General features: G+C 47.5%; 1 protein-coding gene across 4 annotated transcripts in view; it reads right to left on the reverse strand.

Annotated features, from left to right (window-relative positions):
• Positions 1-478: 478 nt before the first annotated feature.
• The window catches only part of LOC119248101 (TRPM8 channel-associated factor 1), a 34,312-nt gene continuing 18,629 nt past the window's right edge, over positions 479-16,161 (reverse strand). For 3 of the 4 annotated variants that reach the window (XM_037515084.2, XM_037515093.2, XM_037515101.2), the window contains exons 3-9: positions 11,190-12,184; positions 10,870-10,967; positions 9,682-9,895; positions 9,160-9,399; positions 7,756-8,093; positions 5,898-6,148; positions 481-3,494 (exon numbers count right to left, since the gene is read on the reverse strand). In XM_037515084.2, the coding sequence (XP_037370981.1) occupies positions 3,485-3,494; positions 5,898-6,148; positions 7,756-8,093; positions 9,160-9,399; positions 9,682-9,895; positions 10,870-10,967; positions 11,190-12,184 (2,146 nt within the window). In that variant the 3' untranslated portion in view covers positions 481-3,484. Of the gene's footprint in view, positions 3,495-5,871; positions 6,149-7,755; positions 8,094-9,159; positions 9,400-9,681; positions 9,896-10,869; positions 10,968-11,189; positions 12,185-16,161 lie in introns of all 4 variants that reach the window. The other variant, XM_037515109.2, reaches the window with a different exon arrangement.

Below are 16,161 nucleotides of genomic sequence, written 5' to 3' on the forward strand. Positions count from 1 at the left end.
ATTGCAGAAGATTCCAAAGGCATCAGTAACTTCTCCACAGCTCTCTTGACTTAGATGCGGAATCACTGCAATGTTGGTTTAGGGACTAAGTATCGCAGAGATTCTAAGAAGAGATAGGAAGGATTTGTAATAAATACCGCTGGGGAAGGTTGCTGTAAAGTCAGAACTCCATAGGGCGCTCCCGTGGTCTTGGGAGTTACACAATGATGGTGTTTCTCAGCTCCCTCTCCAGGAATGCAGCTGAGGGTGTGTGTGTGGTGGAGGTGAAAGAAACTGGGTGATTTCTGAGATAATACAAACAATCTCGGAAGCATTCTCATTCATGAGGGTAAATCTCCATTCCTGCACCTAAGGACACCAGGACTTAGGGAAGATGCTAGTTCAGGTCAGAAAAGGCGAATCTTCAGTTAGGAATGTTCATGGAGGAGACAGTGGGGATAGCAGCGCCCAAGAAACTGGAAACTTGAAGATTTCCACTAGATGGTTGATGGCTTCTCCCAAACCACGGGGTGAATAAATAGCTGCAAACATTATGATGCTCAGGGAAAAGGGTGAGGAATGTATTGAGGAGATGGACTGATAGCTAGAAATTCTCAGACACTACCTGGTCTCAAAGAAGACTAAAGCTTACTAAAGTGGTCAAATGAATAGACAGGAAGGAAAGTGTTGCTCCAGGATGGTCTTGAAATGCTTCTTGGAATAGAAGCAAGTATCACGTGCCTCTTGGGAAGGAAACTAGTTGGTCCCTGCTGGACATTCATTCACTCAGTGAACATAGGAGAACCTGCAGTCAGTTAGCTGGATCACCAGACACATGGGCGATCAGAGGCAGGTTTTGCTTTTTTGGGGAACACCTTTAGAAATAAGAGGAGGTGCAGTGTGCTTTGTTGGAAGATGTTTGAGTAGCTGGAAGAACTAGAGTGTGATGGGGAAGATCTGGTGGATGCAAATGCTTGTGGGTCTCTTACACCATTCCAAGGGCTTTGGCTGTGCAGACTCTTGGTCAATATGAAGCCACTGAGGGATTTTTATTTGCATTTATTAAAAATTTTCCAAAGTAATACATGCACAAGGTAAAAAAATTAAATAATACAGGACTTAAAATGAAAAACAGAGTTTCCTATCCCACCCTTTCAACCCTAGACTGATCCCTAAGGCAAGGCTTTTAACAATTTCTCCTTTAGACCTTCTGGTAACTAATTTCCTATCATTAAATAATGTTTGAACAATAATTTCTTGATTTATTAACTTTAGGCAATCTTTAATAATTTTTTTTATAAAAGATAAGGATTTAACTTACACTATCCCCACCTTTCCTTTCTCAAATTATTGATAGATAGGACATTTTAAATACTTTCATTGGTTTAATTTATAGTTTTGAACAGCAGACCAATTTTGGGGCTCTTGTTCCATCAGCTGTAGATTTTATCTTTCATTCCCACTTGAATATATAAGCCCTGTTCTTCCTTTCACTGCTCTTCCCCCAACTAATGCTCAATCTCTTCTGTTTCTGCTTTTCCTTAGCGTGTCAGGATCAATTACTTTCAGTGTCAGTTCTGAATAAGTAAGGAAGCCTTTCATAGAGAGTCATAGGCTGATCAGAGTACCAATAAATAGCATCTACATTATTTTGGCTGTTTAATAAAAACTGTTTACTGAGAGCCGAGTAAACCAGGGCATTTTCTTCCACACACATCCAAAGCCAGGGGGTCTGTGCTACTTGAAAGGGAAAATACCTACCGCCAATGCCAAATCCAGTCTCCGCTTAGGCTCCATGAAAACTTTTGCTGTTATTTCATAATCAGACCTGAATTTCTTGATATCTTTTTGGGTTGTCTTCTGGTGACTAAAGAGAACTGGTCCTTCATGTTCTCAAACATTCCAGCTGCCCAATGAGTCTGCCTTAGGACAGAGTGCAGATTCTTCCCCAGGAGGCTGTGACTGGGCGCGCTCACCTGGGAAGGGTCTACGTGGGCACACCTGAGTGAGGCTGCCTGTTTTCTGGATTCTGTTTCTTCCTCTTTTCTGGCTTCTCTCCTCATTTTGCTGAAGAACAACCTCACGGTGATTTCTCTGTAAGGGTGCAAAGGACTTTCTGAAAACTTACATGTCAGAAAATGTCTTTGTTTTGACTTGACTCTTGACAATTTGGCCTGCTAGGAATTCTAGATACAAAAATCTTCCATTTGTGATGACATCACTCCATTGGCTTCTAGCATTCATGTTGATGATAAAATTTGCAGCCAGTCTGCTTCTCATCCTTTTCAGTTGAGCTAATTGATGACCTATTTTTATTTTCTCTTTGGGCACTTGTAATATCTTCTCTCTCCTTAATAAATTCAAAATTTCGCAAGCTTGTGTCTAGATGGAGGTTGCATGGGGGTTCCCCTTCTATCTGAACTCTAAGTCCTTCAATCCTTTCTCTTTTTATTTCTTTACCTATTTTGATAGATATGACATTTTTAAGACTTTTATTGGCTTAATCGATAGTCTCCCTTCCAGAAACTTCTCACAGTTAGATACTATCTATGTCTCTTTTCTTGTTCATATTTTCTGCTATTTCTTTTTGCACTCTATCTTAGGGATAGTCCCTCAACTGTTGTCTCCAGTCTGTCCACTGGATGTTTCTGGAGGCCTTATTTAATTTCCAAAGACTTTTCCCATTCAGTTTCCTTTTCATTGCAGCATCTTACAAATATACCTCAGATCTTTTTTGAAGGTACAGATGTTTAAGTTACGGTTTCTCTGTTTCTTCCAGAGTTGGTTGTACTTTTTCAAATCCAATTTTAATTGATGATTTCCCTTACATGCTTCTCCCCTGCTCATTCTCTCCTCCCCACCCCCATGTCTAATGCTTGGGAATTGCTGGTTGGCCTTTGGCACTTAAGAATCAAAGTAACTGTTGACTTTCATAGCAGTTGGTGTGGGTTTCTGCTGCTACTGTATGGTTGGGTCTGCTTCTCCAGTAAACCCTTTTGATGCTGGAAACCCTACTTGGGTAGGGCTCTCACTTGTTAGAATTCGACTTTGCTAACAGGCTAGGGGGTTACTCATTTCCACAAAAAGAGAGATTTTTTTTTTTTCCTGGAGCACCAACTCCTACCTCTCCTCAGGCGGTTTATTGAATTATTTTATATAGACAACAACAGCAACAATAGCAAAAACAACAACAGATTTGTAACTGGCACCAACAGGACATCGCCTGTATTCTGTGCACAGGGTTGGGGTAGAACAGGATGGGAGTCGATTTTACAACTGGGATAACTCTTTAGTAGATACACTTGGCAGGTCTCTTTGGGGTTACATTGTTCAGATCAGCTTAAATTCTCTCTGAAAGGTACCTTCACTCTTTTAATCATTTTCAAGCTTCATCCATTGATTCTCTTCCAGAAAGGTGTTGAGATCTTCTTCACTGATAACTAAATTCCTTCCGTTTTCTTTGCTGAGATGTGTCAATTCTCTTTCGGGTTTCTTGACTTCGATTTCAGTGGGGCCTGGAGAGGGAGGGGAGGTAAACTTATACGTTCAGGTCATCATCTTAAATGCAAAGTCCTACTGGAAGCATCTAGACAGGGGGTGATATGGATTACTTTACATTTTTAAAGGGTCCCCAGGGCTCTGCTGCTGAAAAAACAGTGATGAGGGCAAGAGTGGGTATAAATATTCTTCTAAATGACTAAGGATCTAATATCTTTTCTGAAAACATACAATGTCTGGGGCTTTTGGGAGCCAGGTACTTTACCAAAATAACCCATTATTTTAATCCAATAAGCTAGTTGAGGGACCCACCTCACATTCTTCCTTTGAACTGACATTCGGGAAAACCAAAGGGGCTTTTTGTGCTGACAAAATTGGACGAGGGGTAAATAGCAACCCAAGCGCTGGCAAGTAAGGACATCAAGGTCCTTCTAATTGCTGGTTGGTTTCCTCATTTACTCATTTATTTGGTTATTCAAAGCACTGCAGTTACTAAAACCTTTTCTGTAAGCAGAATGCTTGGGTTCAAATCCCAGATCTACCACCTATTAGCAATTGGCAATCAGACTTTAGGCAATTACTTGATCTCTATAAAATTCAGTTTGCTCACTCCTAAAGTGGGAGCAATAAATTTCCATCTCATAAGTGTCTCGTGAACATTAAATGAAACAACCTACATAAAAGCGCCAGTACAACATGGGGCACATACCCAGTCACCCGCTAACTGACAGCAACTATTTCCAGTGATGAATGAGTAGTTCGCATCTGTGATAGGTATTCACAGTGCCATGATGAAGAAATGATATGATAAAGGAATTGAAAGAAAAATGTCATCTAGGTCAACTGTCATAGTCTCTGCACCCCAATAAAGCAAATAAAAGGGTGTGCTAAAATAACGAAATAAAAAATATGTGAGTTAAAGGGTGTGCTAAAATAATGAAATAAAAAGAAGTGAGTTAAAGGAGAACTGGCTAAGTCTAGACATTAGTACACCAACTCAAGTCAAAAATACAAAGAAACAGGAGATTCTGAATTAGATCAGAACATTTGTGAAAATCTGTCAATATGTTATAATTCAATAAAATGTGGATCCACTGCCTCCAGTTATCTTGTTCCGGAGTAAAGGTTTCTCTGTGTGTGTGGTGACTCGTGGCAGGGATAGGCCCTGCCTACTGTGTGCTAAACACAAACACCCGCACAGAATTGCTCTGGTTTTCCAAGTGAGTTTCCCTCTTGATCTAATCAAAGGAGGGATTTTCACCTGCAAGATGGAACTGACGAAAGAAACGAAACCCCAAGTAGCTATTAAAACCCACTGTGAATTTAGAGCCTTTCCTTTAGCTTCTTAAAGCAAGAGAACCAGAAGCTGCTCAGGAGCTGCGTGCGTAAAGAGTAGGGTGGACAGAAGCCATCCCGCTGCATCCGAAATGCCACTTACGGTGGAGTCCAGCGTTGGCTAGATGATAATAATACTGGTAGCTGATAAATTCTCATGCCTGCTAATAGCCAGCTGCTTTTAAAATCAGTTTGGACATACTACAATTTAATCCTCACAGTCATCCTACAAGATATATTGGTCCCATTTTATAAATGAGGAAACTGAGTCACAAAAGAGTTAAGCTTGCCCAGAGTCGTATAACCAAGAGGTGACAGACCAGGATTTGCACTCAGGGAGTCTGTGTGAGAGCTGATGGTCTCAAGCTCCAGACAAGGGGAGAGAGGAGGGAGTGGGGAGCTCTCTACTCTGCAGACTGGCATGAAACAAAGCAGTGCCTCGAATGTGCAGTCCTCATCAGGACGAGCTTCACAGCCACCCGTGAGGCGGGAATTGTATGCCCATTCCACACAGAAAATGGGAGCACAGAGGTTAAAGGTCATCCCAAGAGCTAACCCTAGGTGTGGGGTTCCTTCCACTTCACTGGGTTGTCTTTGAAAACCACCCAGGACTCAAAATATGAGTCACGAGGGAGCTACCTGGTTATGCAGGCAAAGTCATGTTTCCAATGGATTCTGTGGGGAAGTTGTGGGAAAAACTGATCAAAAATCAAGTCCCAGAAAGACCTCGGGGTGTCAGGGAGAGAACGGCCCTCTGTGGGTCATGGCTCGTGGTGGCGCCCCAAGGGCCAGCACGGGCGGGTGCTGGCACCCTCGGGTCTGGGCTGGCCCGAGTTCCAGAGGGAATCTGAGAGTCCCCAGGAGGGGATCAGCCCCCAACTAAGGGCCCTGCTCCTGAGAAATCCTGCTTCTACTTCCTGCTGTGTCCTTTACCCGCTGCCTGGAGACACTGGGAACTAGGATATGGGAATACGAGCTGGGAGGACAAGGCTGGACGCCTGTGACACAGAGGTCGAGGCGTGACCCCCTAGCTCTGCCTACCTCCCCAAACCTCTCTACCTGCCACCTCGCTGGGCACTCCTTACATCTGTGTGAGGAGGTACAATTTCATAATATTTTCCTTCCATTCAGGCAGATAGGCCAGGCTGGTAGCCACTTCCTTCTGGATCGGCCAGGCCCAGGCCTCAAAGAACGGAGCCAGATTCTTCTGCACTTGGTGGGAGAACATCTTCACCCACAGATTCATTTTGTCGACGTTGTCTGTGGGCAAGTTGGTCTGGTTTCTATACTCAGTGAAGAGACGAATGAATGGCTCCCAGCCAAAGGCCTCCTGGAGCTAGAAAGAGAGAGGGAAGCAGGAATGAGACATCTCATCAACCAGCATGGCAAACATGGCGGCAAAGGCATTAACTGTACAACGGACCACCACAGGCATCCTGCTGCTGGCCTTCTCCCCGAGTTTCCTGCAGCCTTGCGTCCTGCCTCTCATGTCTGATGTTAATAAGGACCCCTGGCGACACAGAGCTCCTCAAAAAGTAGACACTCAAAAATAAGGGCTGGGGTCATAGCAGCCATTATCAATATTTACTACCAATATAATTATTCATATCTCACCGGCTCACGAAAGTAGTGCTAGGATATTACACGGGATTTAAAATGGGCTGAAGTGAGAAAATTCTATCTTCCAGAGTTGCAAGATTAAACGCAAACACCTGGAAGCTCCCACCCCCTACCGTGGTGTAAGGGAATCCTCACTAATCATAGGTCTGTGTCAATTTTCAAGGTCTTTGAGGAGGAAGTGAGGCTGGTAGAAGCAGAAGGCTGTACTCGAGTGGAGAGTCAGGCGTACATTTGGAAAAAGGCAGCCCACCCCAGGCTTTGGAAACAGTGGCCAGGCTGCATGGTGGATTTTAACACTGAGCAGTTCCCTAGACCAACCTCAACTTCATGTCACAGACGAGGAACTTTGTCTCTGGGGTGAAGGGCCCCTAAGACCAGGCCCGGCCTCTCTGGCACAGTCACCGTTGTTCTCAGAGCCATGGGGAATGAATAGAGAAACTGGAACAGGTGGAAGAACCAGAATAGCGTGCTCCTGGCCCGAGACGGAGTCCCGGAATCCAAGGTAATGACACTCCACAGTGAGCTGGGAGCCATCCAGGGAAGGGACAAGGGATGGGGCATTGAATGACAATTTAAAGACAAAGTGGGGCAGCCTGGATGGACTGAGGAGGAACGTGAGACGCAGAGATGTTCTGCATTCGCGGATAAAAATCGTTCACATTCCACTCATTGTGTGGGGGGAGGGTTGTTTGGTTTCAGATAGTGTTACATAGCAGAGTTCGGCTTCGCTGTCAGGTGTGTCTGGTTTAAAGCCAGTGGTGGTATATTTCCAGTGCTATAATTGCTGCTGCCATTTTGTTTTTTTTTTAAAGGTTTATCTATGCATACAAGAACTGGGGTGCAGGCCAGAGGTGTGGGGGTGAGGGGATTCACCAGAGACAGAGCGGGGAACAGAGCAGGTGGATCAACTGAAATCCACTGCTGAGGGGAGCAGCAGGGAGGCAGGAGAGGTCTGCTGTGCCATGTGGGTCAGCTCCCTGGTTGGGGATCAAGCTCATGCTGCAGTGGCTGTGGATAGCTTCATAGGCTGCGTCTTAACTCCTTGCACCTCCAGGGAGGCCCCGCCTCTACCATTTGGAACCTTTCTCGCTGCTTTCTATCTACTCTCATAGTGTCCAGATTGTGGGGTGGGGGCAGGGAGGTGGGGTGGGGACTCATTTAAGGCGAGTAAATTAACTGCAGGGTCATGTAGAGGCTTCTTCAAATGGGACCGTCACACCTGGGCTTTGCCTGGCTTGGGGACATGAACCAGGGGTCTCCTGGGTCACCAGAACATCACCTAATAACGCTGCCGCCGTGGTCCCCTCCGTGCCAGGCATTTACCTGTAGGTACGTCTCCAGCGCCGTCCATGCATTCCAGTTTTTCACGTTGGGACCCTTGCCCAGGTAGATTCTCACTCTCTTCTCCCGAACTGGGGGCCACAGAGCAATATTGGCCCGGCCCCGGGGGATGCCCAGCACCGTCTCATGCACGTACACACACCACAAGTTGCAGGTGGCCTCAGTGGTGTGCGGCGGGAACTCCCACTCCTGCCGCTGCTGGTTGCGGCCCAGCTCGTGGACGGGCCCCCACAGGCCCTTGGTTCTGATGAGCTTCTCGTTGATGAGCTCCTGCACGGATTCCAGGTGGCACATGATGGGGTACCCGGCGTGCATCCAGCCTGGGAAACGCAGAAGGAGAGGCTCAGTGTGCTCCCCGCCACGCAGTTCTCGGTCTTTGTCACTCCCCAAGGCCCCAGGTGACTTCTGGAGCCCCTCTAATGCTCCAGACCTACACCCTCCCGGGCCTGCCTCTCTCCTCCGCGCGTTCTGCAAGGACGCCCTCTGCTCTCCGATCTGAGCGGGCTCGGCCGCGGGAGGGCCGGGGAGCAGGGCAGATGGCGGGTCATGGTTCCCTGCTTGTCTAAGCACGCTTGCCCATGTGGGCCTGTCTCCTTACAGTGTCCTCACAGCCGAGGCCTCTGAGGATGGGCTGCCCTCTCTGTATGTAGGCACGGAGTCACCCGAAATTAGTGACTTCACAATGGCCACTTATGTCAGCCAAGAGAGCCAGGGTGGAAATTTTCAGGGTCCTGTAATTTCTACACGCGCCCCCCCCCCACTTATTTGCAAAAATCTCTTTTCTCAGTGTCTTCGCTAAGCTTGTTGGGTTTCTTTTGTTTTAATTTTAAAAGGACAGGTTTATATCGTCACAGTTGGCAGGGTGGAGAGCTGCCCCTTCTCTAGTTGCTCAATTCCTTCTCCCAACACCTGGAGCCTCGGTCAAGGCCTTGGACGTCTCACCCACTCTGCAGAGACCCATGTTGGACAATGGGGAGACCATGGACCTTCTGCATCCCCCCACCCCGCCACTGTGTGGTGCCCGGTGACTGGGTGCTTAGACCACCGTGTATTTTACTACACTGGCGACATGCGGCTGGACAGCCCGCTTTCTCCATGTCTCGGGTCTCACCATATTCCTTATGCCATCAACGGGTTACCTTAAATGGCCTCCTCAACCTTGGTTGAAGGGACATTGTTACCGAATCACTCCATACTCTGGATATTTAGGCGGTTGGCAATTTTTGTAGACGGAGGCTGCTGAGTCTGTATTTTTAAAATACACTCTTTCCAGTTATATGGCAAGGATGACACCTTCCATGTCTTGCTAGGAAAACCCTCTGACCCCACTGGCTGCCCTGGCATGGCTGTTGGAAGGAAGCCCGGGGTCATGCGGGGAGCACCCACCGACTGAGATCTGCACGTCGGCCACGATCCTCTGAGGCAAGCGCAGAGGGAAGGGCTCGGCGCCCAGCCTGGCCACCGCCTGCATCACCTCATCCCAGAGGCGGAGCAGCGGCTCGGGGTTCTCCAGCGTGCGGAGGTTGGCGGTCGGCACCGTCAGGATGATGTTGTCCGTGGCCAGCTCTCCCCAGGGCCCCGGATGCTCCTGGATCCGCCTCTTCCACTCCTCCTGGGACGTCTCCCCTGGGAAGACAGGCCAGGGGCTTGGCTCTCACTTTTCCACACCCCTGCTGCTGCAGCACCCAACTAGAACCCCAGGAGGATGCCAAGGACATGGCCACCGTACCCTCCCTCCTCACCCTTCTGTGAATTCCCCGGGATGTGCTTTGGTCTTTCATCTCTGCGGCTGCTAAGTCGAGAAGCTCGCCTCCCGTCCCTGAGCGGATCTGAAGCTGTCTTCCTACACTAAAGAGCAAGTGGCCTCCTCTCCCTGCCCTTGGGGTGCGCCCCAGGACCTCCACTCACCCAGCTTGTAGTAGGGGGCATGCACGGCACCCTTGACGGTGATGGGCACGGTGCCCAGCTTGCTGCTCTGCGGCACGATGATGTAGAGCAGCCCCCCCCAAAGGCAGGTGATGGACTTGCTGGGCTTGTCCAGGCAGCACCGGTTGATCACCAGGGGCCCTCGGAACAGCTTGCTGGCCCTGGTCAGGTCATCCGTGTGGCAGCCTATCTGTATCTGGGGAAGACAGACCCCCAGAGTCACCTTGGGCACAAGGAGGGTGAGCAGGAGGTGGAGGCAGGAAGGTTCACTGGGCCCCGTGCACCCCAGCCTGCCCACCACGCGTGTTGTGAGCACGAAACCCATGAAACCATCCGTCCTCCAGGTCATGCGGACCGAACTGTGTGTAGAATCCTCCCGAGGAGGCAAACAGTCCCACAAAGAGTCATGTTGAGTTGCTGATGTGGGAGCACCAGCTGTGACCCCCAGGCTGAGCCTGAGAGGGCAGCCCCTCCAGGGGTCTCGGGTTCTACAATACAGAACCCCAGGTTGCCTCCTGCAGTGGTGATTCTGCACTAGGAATGGGCAGAAGGAATCGTGTCTCTTGTGGATGGGGGTGGGGGCCGTGGGGCGGCTGATGGAGTGTGGCGTTGGACTCTCCCCAGACTCTAGCCTCCCTCCTGGGCCAATAAAGTGAGCCCCGTAGTTGATGGAGTCCTGGGTTGTTCTCCCGGATCGATGCTAAACAGGCCACAGGTGGGTCACAGTGACCCTCAGGGGGACAGAGCAGGGGAGCAACTTATTTTCGGAAGAGGGTGTGTGTATGTGAAAGTGAGAAAACAGAGGCGGGCTGGGCAGCCAGGGAGGTGCTGGAGTCAGAGACCTGGCGTGCACGGGAGACAGATGCATGCGGCAGAGAACGGCAACAAAAACTGATGAGATACACCACGTGCCAGAGCGCTGCCGTGGGGTCCCTTTCTTATTCCCCAGGTGATGGCGTAAGTGAAATGCACAAGGCAGAAGCTGGCCAGGTCTGAGCCGCAGCCTCTGGGGCAATTAGCTATTCCGTGCCTAGTTTCCTCACCCTTTAAACGCAGGAGGAGGTACGTGCCCTGTATTGCCAGTAGGGTTTTTTTTGGCAGACCAAAAACCATGGATAAATATGATGTCCACTGGCCCCACATTTCCAGGTGGGCTGGGCGGGGACTTACCTTCAGGTCGGCAGAGGCCGCAGCTTCAGGCAGCGAGACCTCTAGAATCTGCCTCCCTGGGATGTAGAGCCCGGTGCTCATCCAGCAGTACCTGGTGCCTGCAGGAAAGAGAGAGGGCTGCTCGATCCCTCCTCCCCCAGCCCCTCATGAGTGTCGCACCTCCCCCCTACAGCCCTCCCTGACTCATTTCTTACAAATATTACCACCCCAGCCCATCTACCATGCACAGCAACAGGTGGCGATGCCCTGGTGGAGACCAGACCCTGCCATGAGCTGCTGGCATCACCACACCCACCCCAGGTGCCCACCTCCTTCCTTACCTGGGTTGTTGCAGTTGACCTCCACAGTGATGGGGGACTCCGAGGGGCGCAGGTAGGGGCTGCTGTACACGTCGTCAATTTCCGGCACTAACAGAGACAGGTCACTTCCGGAGTGGGCCAGACCTGTGGCCAGGGAGAGCATGGCACCCCGGCAGCAGTCATTGATAACCGGGTTCTCGCGGGTGGCCACGGGGAGCCGGTAGCGACTCAGCAGCTTCCTCAGGAGCCGGTGCACCGACATATAGGCGGGGATCTCCTCAGCCGGGATCTGGAGGAAGGCCGCGCCGTCGGGCCCCAGCTTGGCCAGCCAGCCCTTCTCCACGTTCCCGCGCTTCCTGCCCATGATGACCTCGAACTCGGCCAGGGTGGAACGGAAGTGATAGGTCCTGATCCCTGCCTTCGGGGTGCGAAAGGGCCCTGGGTTCAGGCTTTGGCTTGTGATGCTGATGCCGAAGGGGTTGAGGAGGAGGTTCCCTGGGAACCGGGCCAGAGGGGACACTCCGGGGTTCTTGAAGGCCCACCACCAGGCCTGGGCGCCCACAAACAGCCCCCCGCCCTCCGCCACAAACTCCTGCAGCTCCTTGACCCCCACGTCACTCATGGGCTCGAAGCAGTAGACGCTGGCATCACTGGTCAGGTGGGGCTCCACGCTGGCGTCGATGCCCCCCACTGCCAGCAGGCCGCTTAGCGCTCTCAGCTCTGTCTGCACCACGATCTTGCCCCGGCGGCCCGCGTCCAGCCAGCGGACAGCGTTGAGCAAGAAGGGGCCCAGCTTCCCCACGGAGAACAAGACCTTGTGGCCAGTCACCACCACCCGGCCGCGCCCGTAGCGGGCGGCCGCAATCACACAGCCGTGGTAGGAGTCCAGGCCCAGGGGGAAGGCCAGGGCCCCGTGCACCAGCAGCTGGGACGGGAAGCAATCCGAGTTGGTGATGTCCAGCTCCGAGATGCCGTGCAGGAGCTCCTCTCTGTCCTCTGAGAGGTCGTCCTCGCAGCTGCAAGACACGCATGTTCTGTTACGGAGCAGCTCTTAGATGACAGGGTGCCAATTTCACTAACACAGGGCGCCCTGGGGCATCACGGTTTGAGCTCCGTGGGCCCCTCCTGAGTGGATTTTCTAGTAAGCAGATGCCATAAACTCAGTGTTGATATATACAGCTCGATGCTGTAAATGTACTTTCTGGTCCTTATAATTTTCTTAATGCTCTTTCTTTTCTCTAGCTTACAAGATTGTAATACAGTATAATATGCATATAACATCCAAAATACGTGCTAATCCATTGCTTATGTTATTAGTAAGGATTCCAGCCAACAGCAGGCTATTAGTGAAGTTCTGGGTGGTCAAATGTTTTGTACAGACTTTCGACTGAGCAAAGGTGGGTGATCTAGCCCCTGTTCCCTGTTGTATAAGTGCCCACTGTATTATTGTGTTGAACACTTACAGGTGCACATCTGTAAGTGGGCAGATCTGACTTCACTGGGTATGGAGGTTTGTTTGAGGGAAAAGAGAATGTTAATTCTACTCTGCTCATTCTTGGCAATCAAGTCCTCCAAAGGCAATCTCAATTGCTGAGTATTCACGATTTAAGACTTATTTCAGCCTTTGAAGCATTATATAAAGAACTGAATGGGAAATGCTCATTTCGTTCTCATAAAGAATCTTATTTAGACCTTTCTTATTTATAATCTCCTGCAAATAAAGTGGACGGAGAGCTTAGTTACTGGGCTGGTGAAGAATCACTCTATTTCAAAAGGCAAGGCAGGAATGGTAGTGGGACCTGCTAGTCATCTGAGCCCAAGAGGACTCATTTGTCCACACCTGCAGTCCACCTATTCATGGTTGGCTCACGGGATGAGGATATCCAAGCTATCCATCTGGTCCTATCTGTGGGTAACAACCCATTCCATGCCCCCCAAAAGATCTCAGGAATTCCATAATCCCCAAATGGTAAATGGAGGTCAGACACCTTTGTGGCATGACTGATGGATGAGGCAGAGTGACCCCTGTAAGCTTGAGCACTGGCTTTGTGGTTGTAAGAAAGCACTGGAATGGGAGTCCGTTAGACATGTGTAGTGTTGCTGTTCTCTCATCAACTGGTAGGAAAACTGTAGTCCCCATAGCAGGCACAACCTCTTCCTAAAGAGGAAGGCATCACCCTCCTAGATGAGCCATCAGCTCTTAGAATCACTAACATTTCAAGCCATTCAGTTAGTTCTGCTTGTTCTGATTCCAGATGCACACAACAACCTGGTGATGATAATCTGGCTTCTCATGATCATCTGTCCAGAGCACATAGTCACTAGCCAGGCCAACCAGAATGTTCTAGCTTTGTGACATTTCTATTTCTCAAGCAACATCTTACTCTATCATTACGTTGGTGATACTAAAATAAAAAACTAGTTTTCTATTTCAGCACTTTGTAAGTTCAGGGTCACAATTCACCGTTTTTTCCATAAGAGTGGTCAGCTGCTCCAGAACCATAGGTTGAAAAGATTGTCCTTTCCTAATTGAATTACCTTTGTCAAAAATTACTGACCATGAATCAGTCAGTTTCTGCACTACACAGCCCATTCCATTAATCTGTGTGTCTATCCTTATGCCAATCCCAGTGTTTTTATTATTAGCTTCCTAATATGTTTTGAAATTAGATTATATTTGTTACTTTCATGTGCACATTCATTCTAGAATCATTGCATTGGATTGGATTGAGTCTGTAGGTCACCTGGGGAAAGCTGACATGTTAAAATCTTTCTAGAAGGAAACTGCCAAGTACTTACAGCGAATATGTTTACATATTAATAAGATATACTCACTGCATTCCCAACAAGTGAATCCAGTGGATTTTGGTGAATGTAGTGGAAGCAAAGTACAAGTTAGATAAGTATATTCACTCTTGCCACGCCTGGTTAAGATCCTGACATAGGATCTAGAATTAGCATTCCACATATTGCTAATGACATCCAAGGGATTTGTGGATCCTTGTTATAAATAAGCTTATTAATATCTGCTCAGATATTTTTATTTTCCAAACTACTTGGGGAGACATATTCATGTTTACCTTCAGAAATTTGGCAGTTTTCTTGTTCATGTGAACTAAATTCAAGTAGACATTCAATTTTCAAAATTCTGAAATCTCTTTATAATCTGGAGTTCCCAGGCAGGAAATGAGGGTAGAGACTATGAGCCTCCTGACATCTGTGGGTGTTCTTGTTACATCAGCTGTTTTTATTTCTTGGGGCCTTATTTTTTGATCCAAAAAGTAGTGACTCTTTCTGATAAAAAATTTGATTCATTATGATAAGAAGTGCAGACAATTTACTCACTGAGAAGACTGAAAGGTTCCCAAGATCTTGTTTAGATTTTATTTTGAATAGAAATGGGCAATCATTCGAGTTAAAACTATCTTAATTCACACTTATATAGTCATATGGGGGTTTAAAAATTAAGAAGACACTTTAGTAGAGTGACAAGATCCACTGAGATTTTCACGTTGACCTCACTCACTTAGCCTGTGATGAAAATAATCTTTCTTTTTGAGTTATCACAGGAGCAGCTCTGTGTCTTGTATTGCCTAGTATTTCTAAGAGGCTTTGAGGGTATTTCATACAGTATTACCTATTACAACAAGAGTGGAGACACATTCAAAGGCTCAATAGCAAGGAAATGATTGAGTAAGATATACTCACTGCATTTCCAAAAAGTGAATCCAATGTAATTTTAAAGATTATGCAGAATGAAAATTTTATGAACAGAATTTGAAATAACACATAGGCTAAGATAAATATATTATAAACTGTAAATAAAAGAAGGAATAATATACAAAGATAAAAAAAAAAAAGCTATATTGTAGGTTTATACTATAATGTTTTATAAAATGAAAAAATTTTAAACAAGACACCCATTTATTCACCAGATCAACAAAATGGGAGGTAAAAAATCACATGACTATTTCAACTGACACAAAAAAAGCATTCAATAAGATTCAACACCCGTTTATGATAAAGCTCTCAATAAAGTGGGAATAAACAAAACTTATCTGAACATAATAAAGTCTTTATACAACAAGTCCACAGCCAATATTATACTCAAAGGCAAAAAGCAACAACAAAATTGAAAACTAAAAGCATTTGTACTAAGATCTGGTACAAGACAAGGATGTCCACTCTCACCATTGCTATTCACCATAGCACTGGAAGTCCTAGCTAGGGCAATTAGACAAGAAGGCATAAAATGAATCCAAATTGGAAAAGAGAAGTGAAACTATCACTATTTGCAGAGAACTGGATAATATACAAAGAAAAATCCAAAAGACTATGAAAAAACTACTAGAAATAATAAATGACTACAGTAAAATACAGCAGGGTACAAAATGAATACACAAAAATCTGTTGCATTCGATATATGCAATGACTTAGAAGAAAGAGACACTTAAAACAAATCTCATTGACAACTGCACCAAAAAGAATGAAATATCTGGGAATAAATGTAAGGAGGAGGGAAAGGAACTATACACTGAAAACCATTAAGACTCTTAAATAAAAGACACAAAGAAATGGAAAGCTATCCCAGGCTCATGGGAAGAATAAACAACCTTAAAATGGCATGTTACCTAAAGCAATTGACAGGTTCAACACAATTCTTATTGAAATGCCAATGACGGGCCTCCCCGGTGGCGCAGCGGTTGAGCGCTGGGTTGCGAAGCTGCCCGCAGCCTCTGCGGCACCGGTTCAATCCCCGGCTGCTCCCCGGCCACCGGAGGAGGGTCCCACATGGCGCGCAGACCTCTCCTGCCGCCCGCTGCTCCCCTCAGCAGTGTGCTTCGGTCCTTCTGCCTGCTCTGCTCCCCGCTCTGGCTCTGGTGAATTCTCTCACCCTCCCGCGCTTCTGACTGTACCCAGTGCTTGTATAAATAAATAAAAATAAATCTTTAAAAAAAAAAAAAAAAAAAAAAAAAAAAGAAATGCCAATGAC

This window comes from Talpa occidentalis, unplaced genomic scaffold, assembly GCF_014898055.3.
Source record: "Talpa occidentalis isolate TD23 unplaced genomic scaffold, MPIMG_talOcc4v2.1, whole genome shotgun sequence".
In the NCBI taxonomy this organism is placed as follows: domain Eukaryota; kingdom Metazoa; phylum Chordata; class Mammalia; order Eulipotyphla; family Talpidae; genus Talpa; species Talpa occidentalis.